The 20,393-nt window shown below is 34.9% G+C and overlaps 2 protein-coding genes and 5 non-coding genes across 7 annotated transcripts; 1 reads left to right on the top strand and 6 right to left on the bottom strand.

Moving 5' to 3' along the window:
* Positions 1-98, bottom strand: LOC133679024 (small nucleolar RNA Z107/R87). Its single transcript, XR_009836087.1, has one exon. It is a non-coding gene; the product is annotated as a small nucleolar RNA Z107/R87 (small nucleolar RNA).
* A 241-nt stretch (positions 99-339) lies between these two features.
* On the bottom strand, positions 340-435 carry LOC133679020 (small nucleolar RNA snoR31/Z110/Z27). Its single transcript, XR_009836084.1, has one exon. It is a non-coding gene; the product is annotated as a small nucleolar RNA snoR31/Z110/Z27 (small nucleolar RNA).
* A 377-nt stretch (positions 436-812) lies between these two features.
* Positions 813-906, bottom strand: LOC133679029 (small nucleolar RNA snoR31). Its single transcript, XR_009836092.1, has one exon. It is a non-coding gene; the product is annotated as a small nucleolar RNA snoR31 (small nucleolar RNA).
* Positions 907-1,096: 190 nt separating this feature from the next.
* On the bottom strand, positions 1,097-1,197 carry LOC133679014 (small nucleolar RNA R30/Z108). The gene has a single exon (XR_009836081.1). It is a non-coding gene; the product is annotated as a small nucleolar RNA R30/Z108 (small nucleolar RNA).
* A 31-nt stretch (positions 1,198-1,228) lies between these two features.
* LOC133679021 (small nucleolar RNA Z107/R87) lies at positions 1,229-1,335 on the bottom strand. Its single transcript, XR_009836085.1, has one exon. It is a non-coding gene; the product is annotated as a small nucleolar RNA Z107/R87 (small nucleolar RNA).
* Positions 1,336-3,874: 2,539 nt separating this feature from the next.
* Positions 3,875-7,709, top strand: LOC133678706 (protein ORANGE, chloroplastic). Its single transcript, XM_062101160.1, has 8 exons — positions 3,875-4,293; positions 4,410-4,524; positions 5,095-5,211; positions 5,404-5,490; positions 5,873-5,949; positions 6,130-6,257; positions 6,713-6,849; positions 7,423-7,709. The coding sequence occupies exons 1-8, from the start codon at positions 4,079-4,081 to the stop codon at positions 7,498-7,500; spliced, it is 954 nt and encodes a 317-aa protein (XP_061957144.1). The 5' UTR covers positions 3,875-4,078; the 3' UTR covers positions 7,501-7,709.
* Positions 7,710-7,874: 165 nt separating this feature from the next.
* On the bottom strand, positions 7,875-19,386 carry LOC133678705 (ATP-dependent DNA helicase SRS2-like protein At4g25120). Its single transcript, XM_062101159.1, has 29 exons — positions 19,044-19,386; positions 18,392-18,959; positions 18,228-18,269; positions 17,875-18,038; positions 17,423-17,624; positions 16,998-17,054; positions 16,814-16,919; positions 16,595-16,728; positions 16,374-16,448; positions 16,080-16,205; positions 15,828-15,959; positions 15,654-15,737; positions 14,463-14,576; positions 14,265-14,365; positions 13,780-13,846; positions 13,386-13,436; positions 13,029-13,106; positions 12,522-12,728; positions 12,385-12,423; positions 11,682-11,753; positions 11,500-11,586; positions 11,367-11,423; positions 10,622-10,827; positions 10,425-10,518; positions 9,722-9,772; positions 9,214-9,276; positions 8,944-9,003; positions 8,342-8,404; positions 7,875-8,241 (listed from the first exon to the last, which is right to left on the bottom strand). Exons 1-29 carry the CDS (start codon positions 19,196-19,198, stop codon positions 8,152-8,154), a joined length of 3,345 nt encoding a protein of 1,114 aa, XP_061957143.1. The 5' UTR covers positions 19,199-19,386; the 3' UTR covers positions 7,875-8,151.
* Between the last annotated feature and the right edge of the window lie 1,007 nt (positions 19,387-20,393).

The following is a 20,393-nucleotide window of genomic DNA, read 5'->3' as shown; positions in this document are numbered from 1 at the left end:
GATCGCTCAGTTCAGCGGTTATCGCCATACAAGCTTTCAGAAAGAAAGATTGTAATCCGGTCTGTTGAGCTTGAATTTTAAATGTCATCATTGCGATCAATATTACAAAAAACAATTCACAACATGAGTAGCAAAACCACTTGAATCTATAGAATAAATCTGAAGCATGGAATATATCACAAAAAAACCATTTGATTTGCATACCCCCAAGAGGAGAATTCCATGGAATGTGCACATACTGGGTTAAGGAAATCAACAGAACCATTCAGTATACGCTGACTTCTTAAAAACAGAACACACAAATAACAAAAAAAATGCAACTAAAATAGGATGGCCAAAATCATCATCAGAATGGAAATTTTATTCTCATCCATAGCTAGGAAAGCTATGTAGGAAGGTGTCCTAAGATTTTTCCAATTTTCATCAATTGATGATTCAGTAAAAATCATAAAATTAAGCACTATGCAGCAACGATTTACATATGTTGCATTTCTATCAGGAATTCATGTTGCATTGATAGGTATGACAAAGCTAAGTCAGAATTCAGCAAAAAGACTCGATCAAATACTGGGCACCTAAATAAGAAGAAATGCTAAACGAGAGAGATTAAGTTCATTTTAACCGAACCCAAATTCAGTCAAAACAAAGGCAATGATTTTACTTTCTATGGAAAGGCATCAAAGAAAATCACCAATATTAACCAGACAAATCAGCTAAATTACAGCTACAAACAAGGGTTATAATCCAAAGTCAAAACCCAGTTCAGAAACTATAAAATAAGAACAAAAATAAGAAATTCAAAAAAATCAATAGCAGATTCAGAAGAAGATATTTTAGACATCAATCAACAGTAAATGTCTCAGATCAAGTGTTGGATTATAGTATTATTTGCTTCATCATAATCATCATTAACAGCATCCAATCACACACCAAATAAAAATTAAATCAAACAGAAACTCAAGATAATTAAAGGGAAAGGGTCAGAAGAGTGAGCTGTGAGTCCTCACTGTACCGTCCAAAATTCCCACACACAAAAAAAAACCATTTCTTTTTTTTTTTAAAGCAAAATAAACTTGAAAACTGAAAAACACAGAGATTACTCAGTGATGGCTTGAAATTAAATTGGTTCGATTCTGCCAGCTAATTTCCTCAACTTTGAATCAGAAGAGGGAGCTGTAAATCCTCATTGCAATCTCAATAAGACAAAAAAAAATAACATAAAGAGAAAGATCACTCAGTTCAGCGGGAATATCGACACGCAAAGTCTTTCTATATAAAGAAAAACCCTGCATTCCGGTCTGTTGAGCTTGAATTTCGTGAGTCATCACCGCGATCTTTCTCTTTTTTATATAATTTATAAAACCTTGTTCAGAAGATGCAAATATAAATTTCAAGAAGAAAAAAAAAAACTAGGGCTTTAGAGGGAGAAAAGCTTCAGAAATGGTGAAGAGATGAGAATTGGGAATTTGGGATGGTGGCTAGGATTTTATAGGAGTGATTAGAATTAGGGTTTTTTGCGGCTGTGTCAAAACCTGTGTGGGCTTTAGTTTTCGATAAAGCCATGAAAATATAACAGAGTATCGTGGGCTTGGCTTAACATTATAATGAGGCGAAGCATCGAAAAGCAGTGATGTCCACTGTACAGGTCTCCCTCTCCATTTGCCCTAATGGAGGCAGGCATGAAGATGAATAAAAATACCCGATTTAATTGGATAGATTTTTATATCCAAATTTATGTATATTGATAATTTATTATATTTATATATTTTTTAATATATCTAAAATATTTTACGTTGCATTCATTCCAAGGATTATCTTGTATAATGTTTTATAAATATAAAATAATTTAATTTTTCATTGCTTGTGTACTTTATTACTTGGTGAAAATTGGTTATGAAAAAATTACATGGACCTTTAATAAAGGCAAATATGAAGGACTGAAAATTATTTCTGATATAAATAAAATCGAATATGAAGGTTAGGAGGTATTCATAGAGATGAAGGGTGCATCCTATGTTTTTATGGATCTTTATTGTCAAAAATTATAGCCTCAAACCCCTCAATAGAAGAAAAATATGTGTAAAGAAATATTTTCCTCTCACGTAATAAAAATGAAGGATTATTATTTTTTATTTCTAAAATACTTTTGTAGAAACTCTTAATTTCAAGTGTTCATTGAGACATATAAAAATAAATATAATTATTATTATAGTTTTAAAATATATTTTGTTGGTTAATTCAGGACAAGACTCGGATTATAAATCAAAAGAGTAAACTTGGGTTGATCTGAGTTAATATAAAATTAAAAATAATTATAATTATAATTTTAAAATTTAATTTCAGGGGCCAACTCAGAGCAGGATTCAGGTCACCTATCAAGAGGGGTCAACTTATGTTTTTCTTGGTCAACATAAAAATAAAAGTGATTTTTATTATAATTTTAAATCATTGCTCGAGGGTCGACTTGGGATAAGGCCAATGTCGCGGGTTGGGCGGATTAACCTAAGCCAATGTTCGAATAAAAATAGTTATTATTATGATTTTTAATCTCGACTCGAGATTCGACCTGAGACAAACCCCAAGTAACGAGTAAGAGGGTCAACTCAGGTTGATTCAAATTAATATAAAAATAAAAATAATTATTGTTATACTTTTGAAACTCGACTCGAGGGTCAACTCATAGCAAAACTTTGATCACGAGTTAGGTTGATTGGTGACCAAAGTCAATGTAATGATAAAAATAATTATTATCGTAGTTTTAAAACCCAATTTAAGGGTCGATCAAGGTAAGTCATGGGCCGGGAGGGTTAACTTGAGTTGATTTAAATTAACTTAAAAATAAAAATAATTATTAATATAGTTTTAAAATCCAATTAAGGGATCAACCAAGAGTAGGTCATGGGTCATGGGTTAAGAACGTCAGCTCGAGTTTAACCTAGTCAATATAAAAAAAATAATTAATTATTTTATGCATAATAATTAAACAATATATAAAAAAATTATTATATATTATATGTTATTATCCATCACAATTTTATTTTTATATTATCTATTCTGTTTTTATTGTATCCATATCTTGTATTTGCAACAGAAAACAAACGTTATAAATATGTCATATCACATGCCTAAAAAGTCCTAACATACCACGTGTTAGCATCGTAGTGCTGTGAAATTCCTGCCTTGATATGAATGAAGTGCTTCAAAAGTTTTTAAGAAAATCCACGTTAGAATTGTCGTGTATCATGTAACTCTACATATTAATATTCGATTTAATTTAAGTTTTTTTCTCGGACAATTTTAAATATATATCTCTATATTATATTGAATAATACTAAATCGAAGATTTGAGTTTGAAAAATTAAAAATATATATATAATAAATATTTTTAATCATAAAATTTATTATTAAGCTATGTGAATTGACATGATCTATGAACACAACAAATATCATGTCAAAAGTTTTCAAGAAACAATCAAAGTGGACGATACTTGAGGGTCTAGCTGCTGTGGTCAATCGTGTGACTTGTTCCGCCCCCGTCTCGGGTTCGACCCTTTATGTGCACGCCTGTCACCCCCGCGGTGCCTAATCTGTCCCTGGACTTGCAGGATGTCCAGTGGGCCGTGGGAAATAGTGGTGGTGCGCTCAAGCTGGCTCGAACACCCCACGTAAATAAAAAAAAAAAGAATTATCGTGGACGAGATAAATATTTATTTAAGGAAAATAGACGAACAATACAAATTGGATTGTTTTTATTTTCCTTGACTTTGACTAGAAGCACATATTTTTATATAATCCATTATCCACTAAATTGCCTCCACTCAAAATTTCCATTTTCTTACATAAAAATGGAAACAATAAACACCCGCCAGCGTTCTCCATCCACGTGGCAGAAAACCCAATTTCCAAACAATTCCAATATTATGGCAGCATCCATGTTCAGTGATCTCTCTTGTCTCTTCCTAGCTCAATGACCTAACTCCAGTAACAACAGCAGCGTTAACCAACATGAAGAACAACAACCCACAAACGAACTGAAACTGAAACAAGAGTTGTTCTTGTTTTTTTCGGGTTTACGAGGATGGCTTGTTTGAGTCGGGTTTTAACGGTTTCTTGCCCGGTAAAACCGTTGTATGGGTTCAGTTCTTGCAGTTCTCAAAATTGGAGGAGGAGTAGATTTGCAGATGCTTCTAATCATAAATTGAATTTGAGATGGAAAGCTATGGCTTCAGAATCAGATTCTTCGTCTTTCGCTGCTTCAGTTGACTCTGATTCTCCTGATAGAAACGCTGCCGGGTAAAAGACTTCTACTTTTTAATATCCCAACTCTTTTTAAAGCTTTATTTGTGAAGAAAGTGAAAATCTTGACTTATTTGCCGTGTTTGGTTCTGTGGGATTTGATTGATTGTTAGGTTTTGTATCATAGAAGGGCCAGAAACAGTGCAGGATTTTGCTAAAATGGAATTGCTAGAGATTCAAGATAATATTCGAAGTCGGAGGAATAAAATTTTCTTGCACATGGAGGAGGTGAGGATTAAAGAAACTATGACTTGAATTCTCTTTATATCGCGTTTCTTTCTTTCTTTTTGTTTTTTGGTTTTTTCCTTTGGGTGGTTGATTTCAAGCTTTTGTTTAGATAGTCTGATAGCCAAATTCCAAGGATAATAATAGGCCAATAGCCATATTTATCTAATCCAGAATCATTTTTTGAAAGACAAAAAGAAGAAAAGTTTTCAAGTCTGATAACTTTTCAAGAAAGATCAAGGCTCAAAATACTGTTTTAGAACTTATTAAAGCTGAAGATGACTGTAACATTGTAGACCTATTAGCCGAAAGTGCTAGATAATGCCTTCTTTAGGCTCATGCAATATAGAAAAAAATTAAAGATTCTGGATTTCTTAGATTTTATTCATCATTTCTGTGTACATTGTGACATAATGGCTAATGCTGTTATTTTAATGATTGTGTTTTAAATTTTGAAAACAATTCTATATTGCCAATCCTTTTGCTCCAAGTCCAGCTTTTATGATGCTTGTTTTCTACTTTCTATTCCTTTTTTTCCCTCCGGATGTTATGATGTCATGAAAATTTTTGTAGGTTCGTAGACTAAGGATACAACAGAGGATCAAGAATGCAGAACTTGGAATTTCAAACGAAAGCGAAGAGAATGAACTTCCCAACTTTCCATCGTTCATTCCGTTCTTGCCTCCTTTGGTGAGTTTTTTTTTGTTCTACAATTTAATCATGCAATTTCATTTCTCCGCCCTTTTTTTTTTTCCATTTGTTCATTTATACTTTCCTTTTAATTTGCCTGTTATGTTTGAATCACACATCACAAGAAATGTATTTATTTCTTCCCTTTTAAGATGATGATTACACAGTGACTAATTTGCATGTAACATGCAGAGTGCTGAAAATTTGAGACAGTATTATGCTACTTGTTTTTCTCTTATTGCTGGGATTATCATTTTTGGCGGCCTTCTAGCACCTGCGGTGAGTTTTCTATGTGCTTGATTGTTATGATCTGTTATGTATCATATCTGTTGATTTACCTAAATTTTCTCATTCCGCTAAAATTTAAATTGTTATTGTAATTTTTCCTGATTGGAACAAGTGCATAATTTTCTTGATAAGATAGGAAACTTCAAGGGAAGATCTCAGATTTTCAAATGTGTAAAAATTGATGAAATTCCTTACCAGAGCTTGAATAGTGCACATATACATCAAGAAAACAACATAAACTTAGAAAACCAGGTTGAGGAGAACTAGTAATGATTGTCCAAAAAAAGAGAGGCACATGATCAAGCAAGTCTCTATCCTTGCGGAGTGTTTGTTTTTGGCATTGTTTTGAAGTGTTTATTCCTTTTCATATCAGTTGGAGCTTAAGCTCGGTTTGGGGGGCACATCGTATTCAGATTTTATCCGTACTATGCATCTGCCCATGCAGTTGAGGTATGTTGCACCAACTTGGTCTCTTTTAAGTACTGCCCAGTTTCGCAATCCTGATTGTTGAGTTTGATTGCTCCTATTTTTTCTCATTAGCTTCTCATTCTTTTACTGGCTATGGTCTTTTAAGAATTATGCCGAAACACAATCATTTTAAGTTTCATTTACATGTCAATTTCATTGCAGTCAGGTTGATCCTATAGTGGCATCATTCTCTGGCGGAGCAGTTGGGGTCATCTCAGCCTTGATGGTGGTTGAGATAAACAATGTAAAACAACAAGAGCATAAAAGATGCAAATACTGTCTTGGAACTGGTATGTTCCTAGCTTCTTCATGCTCTCTTCCTGTGTGGGTTTCTTGCCTGCTGTGGCCTTTAATTGCTTGGATATCCTTGCACAATGATCTCGAAAATTCTTGAGCTTCTACCTCTTTGGTGCACCATTACACTCCTTGGATCTCTCAAAGATCAGATAAAAATAATTTAATACTTCCACTGCAAAAAGGCATCTTTCCCTTTTCTTCGATGTTGGCTAACTATTTCTCCAAATACCCTAGTCCTTACATTTCCCACTTGGTGAATTTCATGCCTCTAGATGTTAAACTAAATACCATTTGTGCAATTTGATTAATTAATGATGATGATAACTATTTCTGGTCATTCAATCCTGGCTAAGCTATATGTTTCTCCTAGGCTACTAACATAACATAAATCCACGAGTGAATGATGCACTTGCAGTGCTTAATTCTGATCTGTACACTATAAATGCAGGCTATCTTGCTTGTGCTCGGTGCTCAAACACAGGAGCTCTTGTTCTTATCGAACCAGTTTCAACAATCAGTGGTGCAGATCAGCCTCTATCAAGACCTAAAACGGAAAGATGTTCAAATTGTTCAGGATCTGGAAAGGTTGGTCATCAAATTCTCTCTTTTTTCTGTATCAAGTGACAAAATGTGCTGTATATTGATTTTTTTTTGCCTGCTGCTTTTTTGCTCGTATCTCCCATTCCTGGGTGGAATGAGCTGCCCAACTCAACTGGGATCAATTACATGGTTTTATTTATTTATTTATTTAGAGGTTTGTGCCTGCTGAGAGAAGAAAAGATGAGTTATGATAAATTTTGAAGGAAAAATATTACAAGATGTAATGGTAAGCCATCAAGATCTACAGAATGATAAAATCTTGTCACTGCCTGAGCAGTTTGTCCAAGGACAGACGCTTTCTCCACTCCCTTTGAGCTGTCCCAAGCACCCAATTTTGAATGGAGAGAGCCATATGAGGCTAACTACAGGTTGTGGCGCAGCCATAATTTTTCTTGGCGGAATAAAACGTTGAGAATTTGTCATTTTTTAGGAGTCTCTTCAGTCGCCCCGGCATTTAAGCACATCATGTCTAGCATTTTGCAGCTGTACAAAAAGTAGGTTGCTCTAATTTGAAGTCAGAAGAGCTAATGTTGTTTTCATGTTCAAAAAATACTGCAGGTCATGTGTCCCACATGCCTTTGCACTGGGATGGCTATGGCAAGTGAACACGACCCGCGGATTGATCCATTTGACTAGACATGTATTGTTTCAAGCTCTACCTGCTCCTGCATGCCATTAATTTCTAGGCTGTAAGAGCCCAAGGCATGCTTTGTATATACAAACAGCTGGAGCTCCGTATCTGCAACCTAATTCTCCATAACATAAACTTTCCTTGTTGTATTCTTACATTATATCGCACGCTTCTGCTCTCTATCCATTGAAAACAAAAAATCAATTATGCTAAATCTCATGTCTCATGTCTATTTTTTTTTCTTGTCTTGAAAAGATTTTGCAAGTCATGCTAAACTTTAATTCATCCATCGTCTCCTAGCAATCCAATGATTAAGATTGGAGATTTTTAATTGGAGATCTATCCTTGTTGTAAAACACAAGGCTAATTGGGCATGCAATTAAACCAAAAATAAATAAATAAATAAATATCATGACGCGTTATAAAGCTTGTATACCTTGAATGTCAAAATTGCATGGAAAGGAAGATAACAATATATACCTTAAATGTCAAAATTGCATGGAAAGGAAGATAACAATATAGTTCATCAATAACCTCAGTTTTAACTAAATTATGACTGCAGTATGAATTGTCCTCTTTGGGGTCAATAAACTGACACTTACAGCTCCATATAGGCAGGATTTCCAAATCAAAGTCATCAGAGGGATCCATCGTTGTCATAATGATTTATATTGCTCTATCAAGCGGGAAGCATGGAGACGTGATGTAGGGGTCACGGTGCATCCCAAGTTTTGAAGATATCCAATCTGTACGTGAGAATATAGAAAGTTAAACAAAAATGATGCATAAACTGCCATAGAACTGAATCTGTAAGCCAAACTCACTCGTCGTACTAGTAGTAGTTACCTGTTTAGATGTGGGTGCAGATGAGCTCATTGAATTCTCTATCCTTAATTTCTGGAAATGCTCCTAAAAAGGGAAAAATATTGCCTCAGTATCAGCAAGATGTATAAAATGACTTTGAATGCGAATAAGAGAAACATTTACAGGATAGGAACCACGAGGAACCCAACCAGCACTCCCTTATAGATCGGGAAACCATTGCTCATAGGAAAATATATGTTATATATCCCAACAACTTAGAACAAACATGGTTCCTTTTCTTGGTTTTATCGGTCTGAGGTCTGAGTTACGGGGGGGCAGTGCAGTGCAACAGCAGGGGGAGGCTTAAAGCTCCAAAGACAGAACTAACCTGGATGCACTTTCTTCAAATCATTGTTTACTTTTCTGATTTTAAAGAATGGATATTCTAATTCTAAACAGTGCAAGAAAATCTCAAACCAAGTATTCAAGTACATTGATTTTTCCTTACTGAATATATTCTGAAGGTTATGGAGTTTTAGCACCTTAATTGAAACCTAGTAACAGAACATCAGTAAAAGTATAGAATGTGAAAGCATAATTTTAGACGAGAAATTAAGCAGCAAAGTTGCAAGCTGAAAACAGACCTGTTTCTCATGCATCAAATGAGCACGTTGGTCGGCAGGAATTTGCTCCCATCTCAGCACCTGTCAGACAAGAAATACCTTGGTCGATAAAATCAAATCCTAAATGCATACGGAAGTGAAAGACATAGAAGGTCAAAGAATATAGTTATACTATTCTTGTCAGCTTCTGCAGTAACCATCACAGAAAAACCAACCATAATGTAGGCAGGTTTTATCTGTTAAATCCAGAGAGTAGCCAAAGAAATGTTGAAAAGTGTATTATAAGCTTACATATTCTGCATACTGAAAGGCCTCATCACAGCTCAAGCAGGATTTCAATGCACGCAAAACATCCTGAGATATTATGCCAAAGCAGCATCAGCAAATACTAGATAAAATTCATTATAGAGGCATGCGTATCATTACTGATAAGGGTCTAACAAATTTGAAAGGAATGCTGACCACAATGCATGTGCAGACAATGTCCTTAAGAAAATATTCTTTAATTGTTATCCTTTAAGTGTTCACTGAACTTCGTTAAAATAGTGTTGGAAGGAAAATCTGAATCAATTTTATATTGTCCTCAACCAAAATAAAATTATGGCACCAAAACTCTTTAGCTGTCCCACTTTCTAAAATATTGGCCCAGAGATGAAATTTTTTATAAATGCTATTCTGCTAATAATCTTTTTAACATTCTAGAACCTGATGACATAAACTGATATTTCTAGAGAAGAAAACATTTTAAAAAAGGAGAACTAAAACTGTTCTTTAATACAGAATTGACACATCACACCACCTTGTGTTTGTTCTTCTTGACTCTCAATCGTTCATCAATAACAAATCCAACCTGAAAATAAAAATAGAGTAAAGCATTGATCAGGATATCCATGCATCAAATGAAAGTATTATATCAATTTCAAAGCTGTCTCGAACCAAGAAAAAAATTCAGACAACCGTTTCAATATACAAGAGGCTGAACTAAATTTCCTTCCAAATTATGAAAGATTTTGCTATCTATCATAATTTCATTTGAACTACAACATGCTATCACCATAATGTATTGAAGCATTGATCAGAACATCAAATGACAGGATGCAATCAACAAGCAGCTCCCTCAGAAAATAGAAGAAAGAAAATATCATTGTTTCACCAGCAATGCAATTCACATGGACATCAGATAGTAGAAACTACATGAACAGAGGGCGGTTAAATAGCTAAGTACACATGCTCTTTGTCAGTACAATATTGACGAAGATGCCATTCGCTTTTCAAACAACCAATAAGGAAATGAATAAGAAAGAACAGAAGATTACGTGGTTTATAAAATCGATGCATCTACATGTATGAATGTGATGCTGAGTGGACAGATGCAGTGAGAAACTACCATCAATAGAAGACCTAAAGAACAGATTAATCCCTCAAGACACACATTTCAACTTCAAAGACTTAGTACACTATTCAGAGCTGGAAAAAGTTAACATATAGGAACAGGAGGTCACCTTATTAAGCAATCTCTTAGGGTTTTGGAATGCTTGTTTCTTGGCCCATTGATGGAATAAGTGGGAAACAACTGACCTTTCCTCAACAGCAAATCTGCAAAAGGGGACAGGGGAAGTAATTAAAGGTTATTTTTAAAATAAGTAATACCAACATGCTATAGCAGCTTCAAGCAAACCATCCCAGTTTCAAGGACAACCTCCTTAAGAAAATATTCCCATTGTATGAATCAATTGTTTCCAATGACTCTTTAGAAGCCTCGTTCATTTGATTAACGAGGAAATCATTTGACTCTGATTCTAAATCAGAAACTTTTTGTTCTTTTGGTAGATCAATGACAAAGTCAACAGTTTCATTTCGGATCTCGCGATGCTTTGTTTGTAAATCTTGTAGACATACTTCAGCCTGCCATTGATGTGAATAAATAAGAAACACAGTTAACATAAGTCACACACTTAGCAATAGAATACACTCAAACTCAACATGCAAAGTAGCTGGGATGGACAGTCTAGATTCTCTCCCTCTCAAATTTGAAATAGCATTAAATTGACTGTATATAAGTAAAAGGCTACCTGGAAGATAAAGTGTAGGCAGTTTTCTTGTGATTCAAATATTGTAGAAAATTGCTTGCAGGACACAAAAGTTTGCAGAAATGTCAAAGCTGATAGACCACCACCTAATTTCTACTCACCATGATACTCATACAGATGTTACCCTTCTACTCAATTTATTTGGTGGTTGATTCATGCATTAAGCCATTTATGTTAATTTTAACAATGCACCTCAAATCAATTTATCCTGAATCTTCACTTCAGCAATAAAGTCAAAGATAAAATAGGCTTACAAGAGTAGTGTGAAAATTGCAAGAGGTTGGATCTTTATTTTCTAAAAAAGAAAAATACAAAGATACAGCAGAACTTAAGAGTCAAACCAGCAAAATGCACCTGAATCTCCCGAAGATGATCTGGTATCTCTTTGAGAAAACGTGATGGATGAAGCATCTGGAAGGACTCAAGTTGATACTCAACAGTAAACATAGATTGAGAAACCAATAGAAATAGTTTATGAAGGTCAAACCTGCCAATTTGAATCCATGGCAACATATGTAATGAAAAGTTTCTTTCGAGCACGAGTCATTGCCACATAGAAAAGACGCCGCTCTTCCTGAGATTTTGCAGCGAGAATAATCAGTTGAGCACCACAATGAACTAATTTGCAGAAAGCAACAGGAGCAATTTTCCATGCAAGAACAAGCTTACCTCAATTGAGGTCCCATTTTCCTTTGCAGTGCCATTAAATTCATGCAACAGAGGAATCTCAGATTCATTTGCCTGCATCAGTAGTCTGGCATCAGAGCAGGTATGATGAATATTTAAGGAGCAAAGACTTGTATATCCAACAAACGATTCTCTTGCAAAGCACCATTGCAAACACTGTTATTAAATTTGACTATTTTACCAATAATTCATTACCACCAACCATCCCAAGGTTTCCAGTGTTGTCTGCTAAAAAGTTGTTGATGCAGTATCATTTCAAATACCAAAAAACAAAAAAGAAAACATAAACAATAAACACAGCTTTTAGACTTTAGAGAACCATTGTGCCTTAGTACCTCAACAGAATATAATCTAGGTACATCAAAATCAAAACACATCAAACTTCTGGTTTATTACAACCACCCTAATTGGGTTTAGAAGTGAAAAACATGCAGTAACGTAAGCCATTGCAGATTTGATTGACACTCGTCATAAATTTCTTTAAATAAGTGTGAAAAGCTGGCTCCAATCATATCAAGCAAGGCACAAAGCAGATATGTGCAAGGAAGCCACATTCAAATTCCTGACTGGAAAGAGGAAACCATAAAGATACAACACATCAATGCTAGAAAATAAAATGTTTGAATAACATGGCAGGTTATTAGGTCAAGACTCAAGCCAGGGCAGTGATAATGCAGTCAAGTACCTTTACTATAAAAACAGTGTCCCACTCTAAGCCTTTTGACTGCACAGAGAAAAAGGGCAAGATGGAAAGAAATTTAGCCAATGACATCATCAAACTCCATAAGCACTAAGAGGGAAATAGTTAAATTGAGGAAAAACCTGATGAATGGTAGTCAGGGTTACAGAATTTTCATTATTATGTCTTCGAGAATGAAAATTTTCTTTCTCCCTCTGTGTTATGTAGTCAATAAACTCTTTGAGTAAACTAACACAACCTTTCTGTTCTTGCACATCACCCTCTCCTTCTTTTGAAGCAACTTGCATGGATAAAACATCAGAGACATCGTCCAATAAATACTGAAGAACCTACATGGTAGTTTAACCAAGCTCTAACCACATGTCAGAGCATTCGATGTAAAGATAATATGGATGCCACAGGAAGTATAGGAATATGAAACTTATTTAAACTTCAAAGGAAAGGGGTAAAAAGAAAGCTATCCTAGAAAATCATCAGCCACAAAGTTCTGTTGTCTAAAGATGCAAGCACACAAACAAAAAAGGATTGAGATTTTCCGTTTCATTCCAATAAGCAACAAGCAGCTGGGATCTTTACAGTAATTAACTAAAAGCATATGGTCTAAATTATTGCCATCAAAAGATACTTACAGATCTGAGGTCATTGTCTTCATTGAGCAACTTTCCTCCATCACTATCAACCACTGCCCGTTGTTCGAGAAGATATTTCTAAGATTTGAAGCCATACAAGAAGATCAAATTGTGAATCTAACAGACCGCAAACATGGTAAAGGAACCAGAAAATTCACATGCACATCATAGTTCTGTGGTGTAAATCAATTTAGCATCAAGAATGTTCTTAAAAGGAATAGCATATTCCTCTAAGTATTACCAAATGAGATCAGCTCTTATGCAGCACTGGCACCCAAATATCTCCAATCAAAAGTGCTAGCATATTTATGAGCATGTTGTGTAGTTAACTTGAAAGCACAATCAAGGGTAACAAACCTGAGGAACCATGCTTGCCACTGAAGTTATGACAGCTGAAATTGACTGTTCCTGTAAACAGAAAACCATGCATCTAAAAACTTGTGCAACTTGATTGACATTTAACAACAATGTGGGGGAAAAATAACAAATGTCTAACATTATTTTTGTATTAAAATTTCAGTCTGGCACTAATACATAGCATGGAAAAATGAAGGCTCCTTCAGGAAGGCAAATTTTAATAAACCCAGGCAACTCTCCAGTCTTGGATGAATAACTAAAATCAGGTCAGAAAAATTTGTTCATTTCATGCTCGCCATAGCCATTTAAAACTCCTGATCCAATTCAACTACCACTTCAAAAGGAATTTTCTGAAGCAAACATCAAGTCAGAAATTCTAAACTTGTTTATTTACCCTGTGAACAAGTTTGGAAATCATCTGTAGTGTAGATAGCACCTTACGTCCCTGTGTGAGCTGACTCCTATTGTAAACAAAAAGGACAAAAATAAGTAAATATGCAAATGATTTTGTACGGTACATTAGTCAACAGCATTGGAAGCTCCTGAAACAGAAATTTCTCGCCCCCAACTTGCTATATCTTCTACTCTTAATGTGTTACTAACAAAGATGTTACAATACTCAGTATTGTGCTAGATAAAAACATCTTGCAGCTTCAAAAGCTTATCAATGCCATCACAAAAATCTCTGTAATGGAAACTCTAGTGTAGAAATCAATAACCGCTTCCACCAACATAAAAAATAGAATAGAAAATGCCAACGCAGACTACTTAATTTGATCCCATGTCAAGCAAAATTTACTGTTTCAGTTCTTGGACATGTTGATACTATTAGTAAGCTTATCCCATATAAAATGATGAGAAAATTTGAGAAACCAAAACCTCTTGAAGGTACCAGAAATCTTTGCACTAAAGACATCACATGCAGCAGCTATAAAGCTACATTTTCGGACCGTTGAGATTTTATCAACATGCTCGATAACCTGCAAGAGATGAGAGATGAAATAGGGTCATATGAAATGAACATACCATTATACAGAAATAGAAAAAAGCAGAACCAGCGAAAAACTAAACATGTACCCTCTTTTTCTCCTCCTTCTCGAAAGGAAGCAAAGCCTTGAAAACTTGATGATATGAACCATCGTCACAACCTGGCAATGTTGTTCTAAGCATTGCAATGATAGCTTTAACTACCTATTACAAAGCAAATGCTTGTTCAACAACCAATAACTTATTGTGCACGTGAATGATAAAGCAAATATCAGAAAATAGAATTACTTGCATGCTAAATTTCTCAGCAATAATAGTATTACATCTGACTATATGCCCAAACAAGAGAAAGAAAGCTACCAAACTCAACTGCATTGGAAATAATAAAGTTAGATGAAATATCTAGCTATATTACAACTAACTATAATCAAACTTAAGCTACTTTTATCCCTAGAAAGTAACCTGAATATATGAGAACTATTGAAACCTGCTCCCTGATGTCCTGAGCAGGCTAAAGAAACTATTAAATCAGCATAGAGAGTGATGATTAAGGAAAAGAACCACTATCTTAACACCATGCTATCACCTCATTTTGTATCTTCTGGTAGTTATGCAAGTGTGAAGGGCTCAATGTGCAAAATTCAAAAGAATATATAACTGTAGTGATGATTGATGAAATATAATTTGTCTTGTTCTCCAAACAAATCAATTTGAACTTCAGCATCATTTTATGATAACATATTAACATGTTTGACAACAACAATTTTCATAACCGTAAATCTAAGAACTTCAAATCCATTACTAGCAGCGATGAATCCAGGGTAGCTGACCCCATGCCAAGGATTGAAAACAATTTCCCTTACCTGCTAATAATGTCATTTTTTTTTTCAAATGATAATAATAAATCAACATATCCATAAAAAATGAAAAAAACTATCCCCTTTTCTCAAAACAAGAAAAAAAGAAAAGTTTGATCCAAATAAAGAAAAAAATATCTGGAAAAAATATTTTAACATGTTTACTTTCTTATATCTACTTTCTAAAAGAACAAAAATACGACCCTCAAATATTCACTCATGGATTTCTTACTGATGACTGGCAGTGGCACATGACAATTATGACCAAAAACTTGAGTAAAATAGCTTGTGTCAAGTACTATGATTTAAGAACATAATCATATTTAAAGAAAATAACAGTATATTAGTTGATAGGAACACCATAAGAGAAACTTGTATGGATATTCATGATTAAGATTTTAGAACTCTAAAAAATGTTGGGTACCTTTTTCCTATAAAAAGCAACCCCGTGAACATTGAATGGTATTTTCCTCTCACGAAATGCTAATTGAAATATCTTTCCTGATACCTGAAGTTTAAGAGATAATGCCATGAACAGTCATAAAATATTTAATTACTTGTTTTGTACACCTTAAAAAGTATGGAATGTAAACTTGACCTGCCTCCTATACAGAATGGCAATACTGCCATAAGAAGGCTTAGAATGTGAGCCATCAGATGCAGTTTCCAAGATCTTGTCAACAACAAATGCACATTCTGCACGTTCATTTTGACATTCCTTGATAGCTATCTGTCCATTTTGGTCCAATGCATGAAGAAAATTAATTATCCAATGAAACAGGAAAAAGGAAAAAAGAAAAGAAAAGAAATTAACTTTTTAGATACAATGCGTATTGCAATACTAAGATACCTTAGATCCGCAAGAATTATCAGTAAGAACATCCTTAAACCGGCATCTTTTCATGTTATTTTGAATAAGAGAAGATGCAGCTTCAACAATATAGCGGGTGGATCGATAGTTTTTATTGAGTCTAATCTGGATAAAAAAGGCACAAGTAGTATCAAGAATCAAAACAATGCAATGATATAAACAATCTAAGAGCACTGAAAGAAATTATAGATATACTCGTCCAGTTATTTATTACATAATCAAGGAAACATAGATAACAATGACAGAAAAAAATAGCCAAAGGACATGAAAGACCTCTTTGTAATTTGCAAAATCATGACGAAATGAGTCAAACCCAGAAATTTCAGCTCCATTGAAACTGAAAATTGACTGCAGACAATGTAAGTACAAGTTTAGAGCTAGTAAATCACTAGTGTAGCCAATGAGAATCCCGAGGTGGGGTTCGGAATCCAAATCCAAAAAGAAATAAATGAAATGAATCTGTGGATTTTTAGAAGACGAATGAAAAGTGATACCTGATCATCATCACCAACAATAGTTATATGATTATGAGATGAAAGAAGTCGTAAAAGACTGTATTGCATGGCACTTGTGTCCTGGAACTCATCTACCACAATGGCTTTCCATGAATCTTTGCAATCCTCAAATACTGAATTGGATAGTAACACAAATGTTAGCACTCTAATAACATGTGAGTTGTGTAAACTCGTTACATACATTTGGATGGTATTGACCTTCAGGAAAATCAGTGAGCAACGTCACAGAACAGCTGATTAAGTCATGGTAGTCCAAAGCATTACAAGATCTTAATATGTCATTGTAGTTCCCAAGAATTGCTGCCTGAAGCAGATCTCAGAATCAAAGGTAAGAAAGGAAATATACTGGAATGATACTGGAACCAGAAATTTAACAGCTTACTCCAATTTCATCACCCCTTCTATGGAAGTCTGCAGGTGTTTTTCCAGAGGCTTTAGCCTGAAATGGAGCACATTAATGAACTGGTGCCATGGATAAAATTTGATAACTTAATAAGCAATTAAACATATTAGAAGTAGTACACAAAGAAGAGAGATAAAACCATATCGTAAACTATTTATTTTGTATATCTTGAATGAAGGAGAGGTGATAAGCAGTCAGCAATAGGAAGGAAAAATTTAGTAATCAAGTTTCATTATACTAGAATATTTTGAGCCTTGAAAATCACTAAATTGGATCCAGAACTAATTAAAATGATAGTAATTATTAAAAATAACAGACAATAATTAAATATCAAATAAATTCTAGTTTATTTCAAGTTCATAACATATAGTGGTAGATTATAATGCACTTAACAAATTGCTAACCTGAGTCACAAACTTTTGCCATTTCTTTGACCTTTCCTTGAAATATTCCGGAGACACTATATCTTTAGAATCTTGAGCAAGTTTGCTGGCATCGTCATTTTGTACACCACTCTTTTCCTTTTCTAATAGCCTCACAGCCTCAATGATTGCTCTTCTCTGATGCCCATGTCCATATATCAAGAATTCTGATGTGCGGCCTAATCTATAGCATGAACCACAAGTTACTTACCCTTTCACATGAATTATATTATCATAGAGCAGAAGCCAGCATCAAGCCTAGAATCTACCCAAGACAACAGAAGACTTCTACATTTTAAACAAATGTCTGACTGTAGCAGGTAACATTTCCATATAATTCTTAGAGTTATAATGACAATGGAGAACATTTATTCAGGAAGGGAACATAATGCAGAAGCAAATGTCTGAACATCACAATCTCGGAATGTGCATACTTCTCTGCATGTGAACGACAAAGTTGCAAAGAAAAGGAATGGAACGTGCTAATCATAAGCTCTTTAGCTTTTGCCTTCCCAGCCACTGCTCCAATCCGATCTCTCATCTCAGCAGCTGCAGCAGTTGTGAAAGTCATTGCCAGAATGTTTGATGGACTAATTCCCTGACCATGTTTCAAAGGACAGAAACAAAAAAGCCCACACATAATCGAAGGAGTAAACCATCAGATAGAAACAAAAGCCGAAACACAAGTAAACAATGTTAAAAGCCAGCAGCAAAAAATCTAGCACAAATAACGCGCCTCTTTTAACAAAAAGAAAAAAAATCATCAGCAGCTAAAATCTTGCAATACCTCATTGAGCAGCATCAAAACACGCCCGACCATTGTAGAAGTCTACATCAAAAACAGAAAATTCAGAGCAAAACCAGCAAGACTTACGAACCAAAACTCTCAAATAAGACTTGCTAGTGCACTCAAGCGCATGCACACACACGGATAGGAAGAGAATGGCTGACCTTTCCACTACCTGGACCAGCAATAAGCATCAAAGGAACCGAAATATCACTACAGGCCGCTTCACGCTGCCTATCATTCAGACCCTGCAAATACTTCACATACTCTTCAGGCATATTTCCGCATGGACAAATACTTTTCTCTTCCGTTGGAGAGTCCAACACATCTCGCATACCTGACTCCAAACTAGCCAAACTGCCCTCATTTCCCTGATCACACTCACATTCTACACTAAAACTCCTATTCGGACTATCCTTTTCCATTTTCACAACAGACTTCTGCTCACAAATCGCATCAATCTCCTCCAAAATAGACTCATTAAAATTATCATCATCTAAAATACTAGCACTGCTACTAAGCGTAGATAAACAGTCACTAAAACCCGAACCTTCCGGTTTTTTCACCGGAGTAACAAAAGATTCCGATAAACATTTACTCTCTCCATCACTACCATTAACCAACTCCGAAACTCGCGTGACACCTTTTTGTACTAACCGCGATGGCGGCAGGTTAGTATTCACCTCCGCGAGAGGAAATCTTGGTGATTTAAGTGAGATTACATCATTATTTCTGTAATTAAAAAAGAAAGCAAGAGAAATTATGAATTCGATTAGATTTAATAGAAAGAGAAGTTAGTGTTTGATTTTTACTTACTTGTGAGGGAATTTATTAGCGGTTGCGGCGGCGATGGAGTCGAGAGGGCGTTTGCGAGCGAGGAGTGCTTTTGCGGCTTTGAAATTGTGAGAAATTCGAGCTCTTTGTTCTTCCGTTATGATTTTGGCTAACGCGTAACTGTTTTCTTTTGACATTTTTTTTCCCTTTAGAATTAATAGAGTGAAAAGGGAACTGGGGAACGGAGGAGACTGGAGTAAGGTGACGGTATTGTTTTGATGTCTTCCTTTCCCTCCCCTGGGGACGAAACGCTGGTTTTCAAATTGATGGGTGCCTTAAACGGCGTCGTGTCTTCCCGACCAAAACGAACGACTAGTCGTCCTTTGGATATCCCACTTTTCTTCAGTGGCTAGTAGAAGAGGAAAACAATCGGGGAGACCCCAATTTATATGCCGATTCTCAAGTGAGTCCAAGGACAATGCAGTTTATCACTTAGGACTCAATTGTCTCAAACATTTCTCATTTTGGTCCTTTTTGCAAACCCCGTTAGAATTTTCTGTCCAATTATATGCCCAAAAAGGGAGTATGTTTAAAGAAAAATTGACAGAAAATGGAAAGAAAGTCCCAATTGAGAAATCTCAAAACCTTTTGGGACTTGATTGACTAAATAAAACTGTGCTAATTGGAGTTCAGCAGATTGATACAGAAGTTGCTATGCTTCGGCAGAAGCTTCAGTTCCAAAAAAAAGTCAGTTTCTTACTTTCTTTTGCAATGACGGTCTCTTGTGCTGAGTTCTACGATGCTTTAGCTTAAGTTTCGGAACGTGGTTATGGGGAAAAAAAATTTAAGGTAATGCTCTGGATTATTATTTTGAGTTATACTGTGAGTTTTGTTTTACTTATTTTATATAATAAAATAATAAAAATATAATAAGTTATTAAATTTTTTAATATTTTTAATAGTATTGGTAGAATATAGACTTATTTAATTAAGTTTATTTATTGATAAATACATTATCTAAGATTTTATATAAAAATCTATAAAATTAATAACATTATACTCAAATATTATATTTAAATCCATGAATGTAGAGAATTTAGTCATGCTTGGAGTGTGATGATAAAAATTCTCTAGCTCAACACTTTTAAGAAAATGCATGTCAAGCCCACTTCATTACCCTGATAACACCTACCAGATCCAGAAGGTGCCTGGGTTTGGCCAGCACCAAACCTAGATTGCACCATCTATCATACTTAAAAGCAATTGGATTTGTCTAGTGCTAGACCTAGTGTGCTTTTATGAAGCGCATTTAATGCTGGCGTGTGCCAGTCCAAAACATCCAAGAATACATATAAAAATATATTGATAACAATCTGGAGGAGTGTAACTCAA

This window comes from Populus nigra, chromosome 18, assembly GCF_951802175.1.
Source record: "Populus nigra chromosome 18, ddPopNigr1.1, whole genome shotgun sequence".
NCBI lineage: Eukaryota > Viridiplantae > Streptophyta > Magnoliopsida > Malpighiales > Salicaceae > Populus > Populus nigra.
The sequence above is the reverse complement of the archived record's forward strand: the minus strand, read 5'-3'. Positions and strand labels throughout refer to the sequence as shown.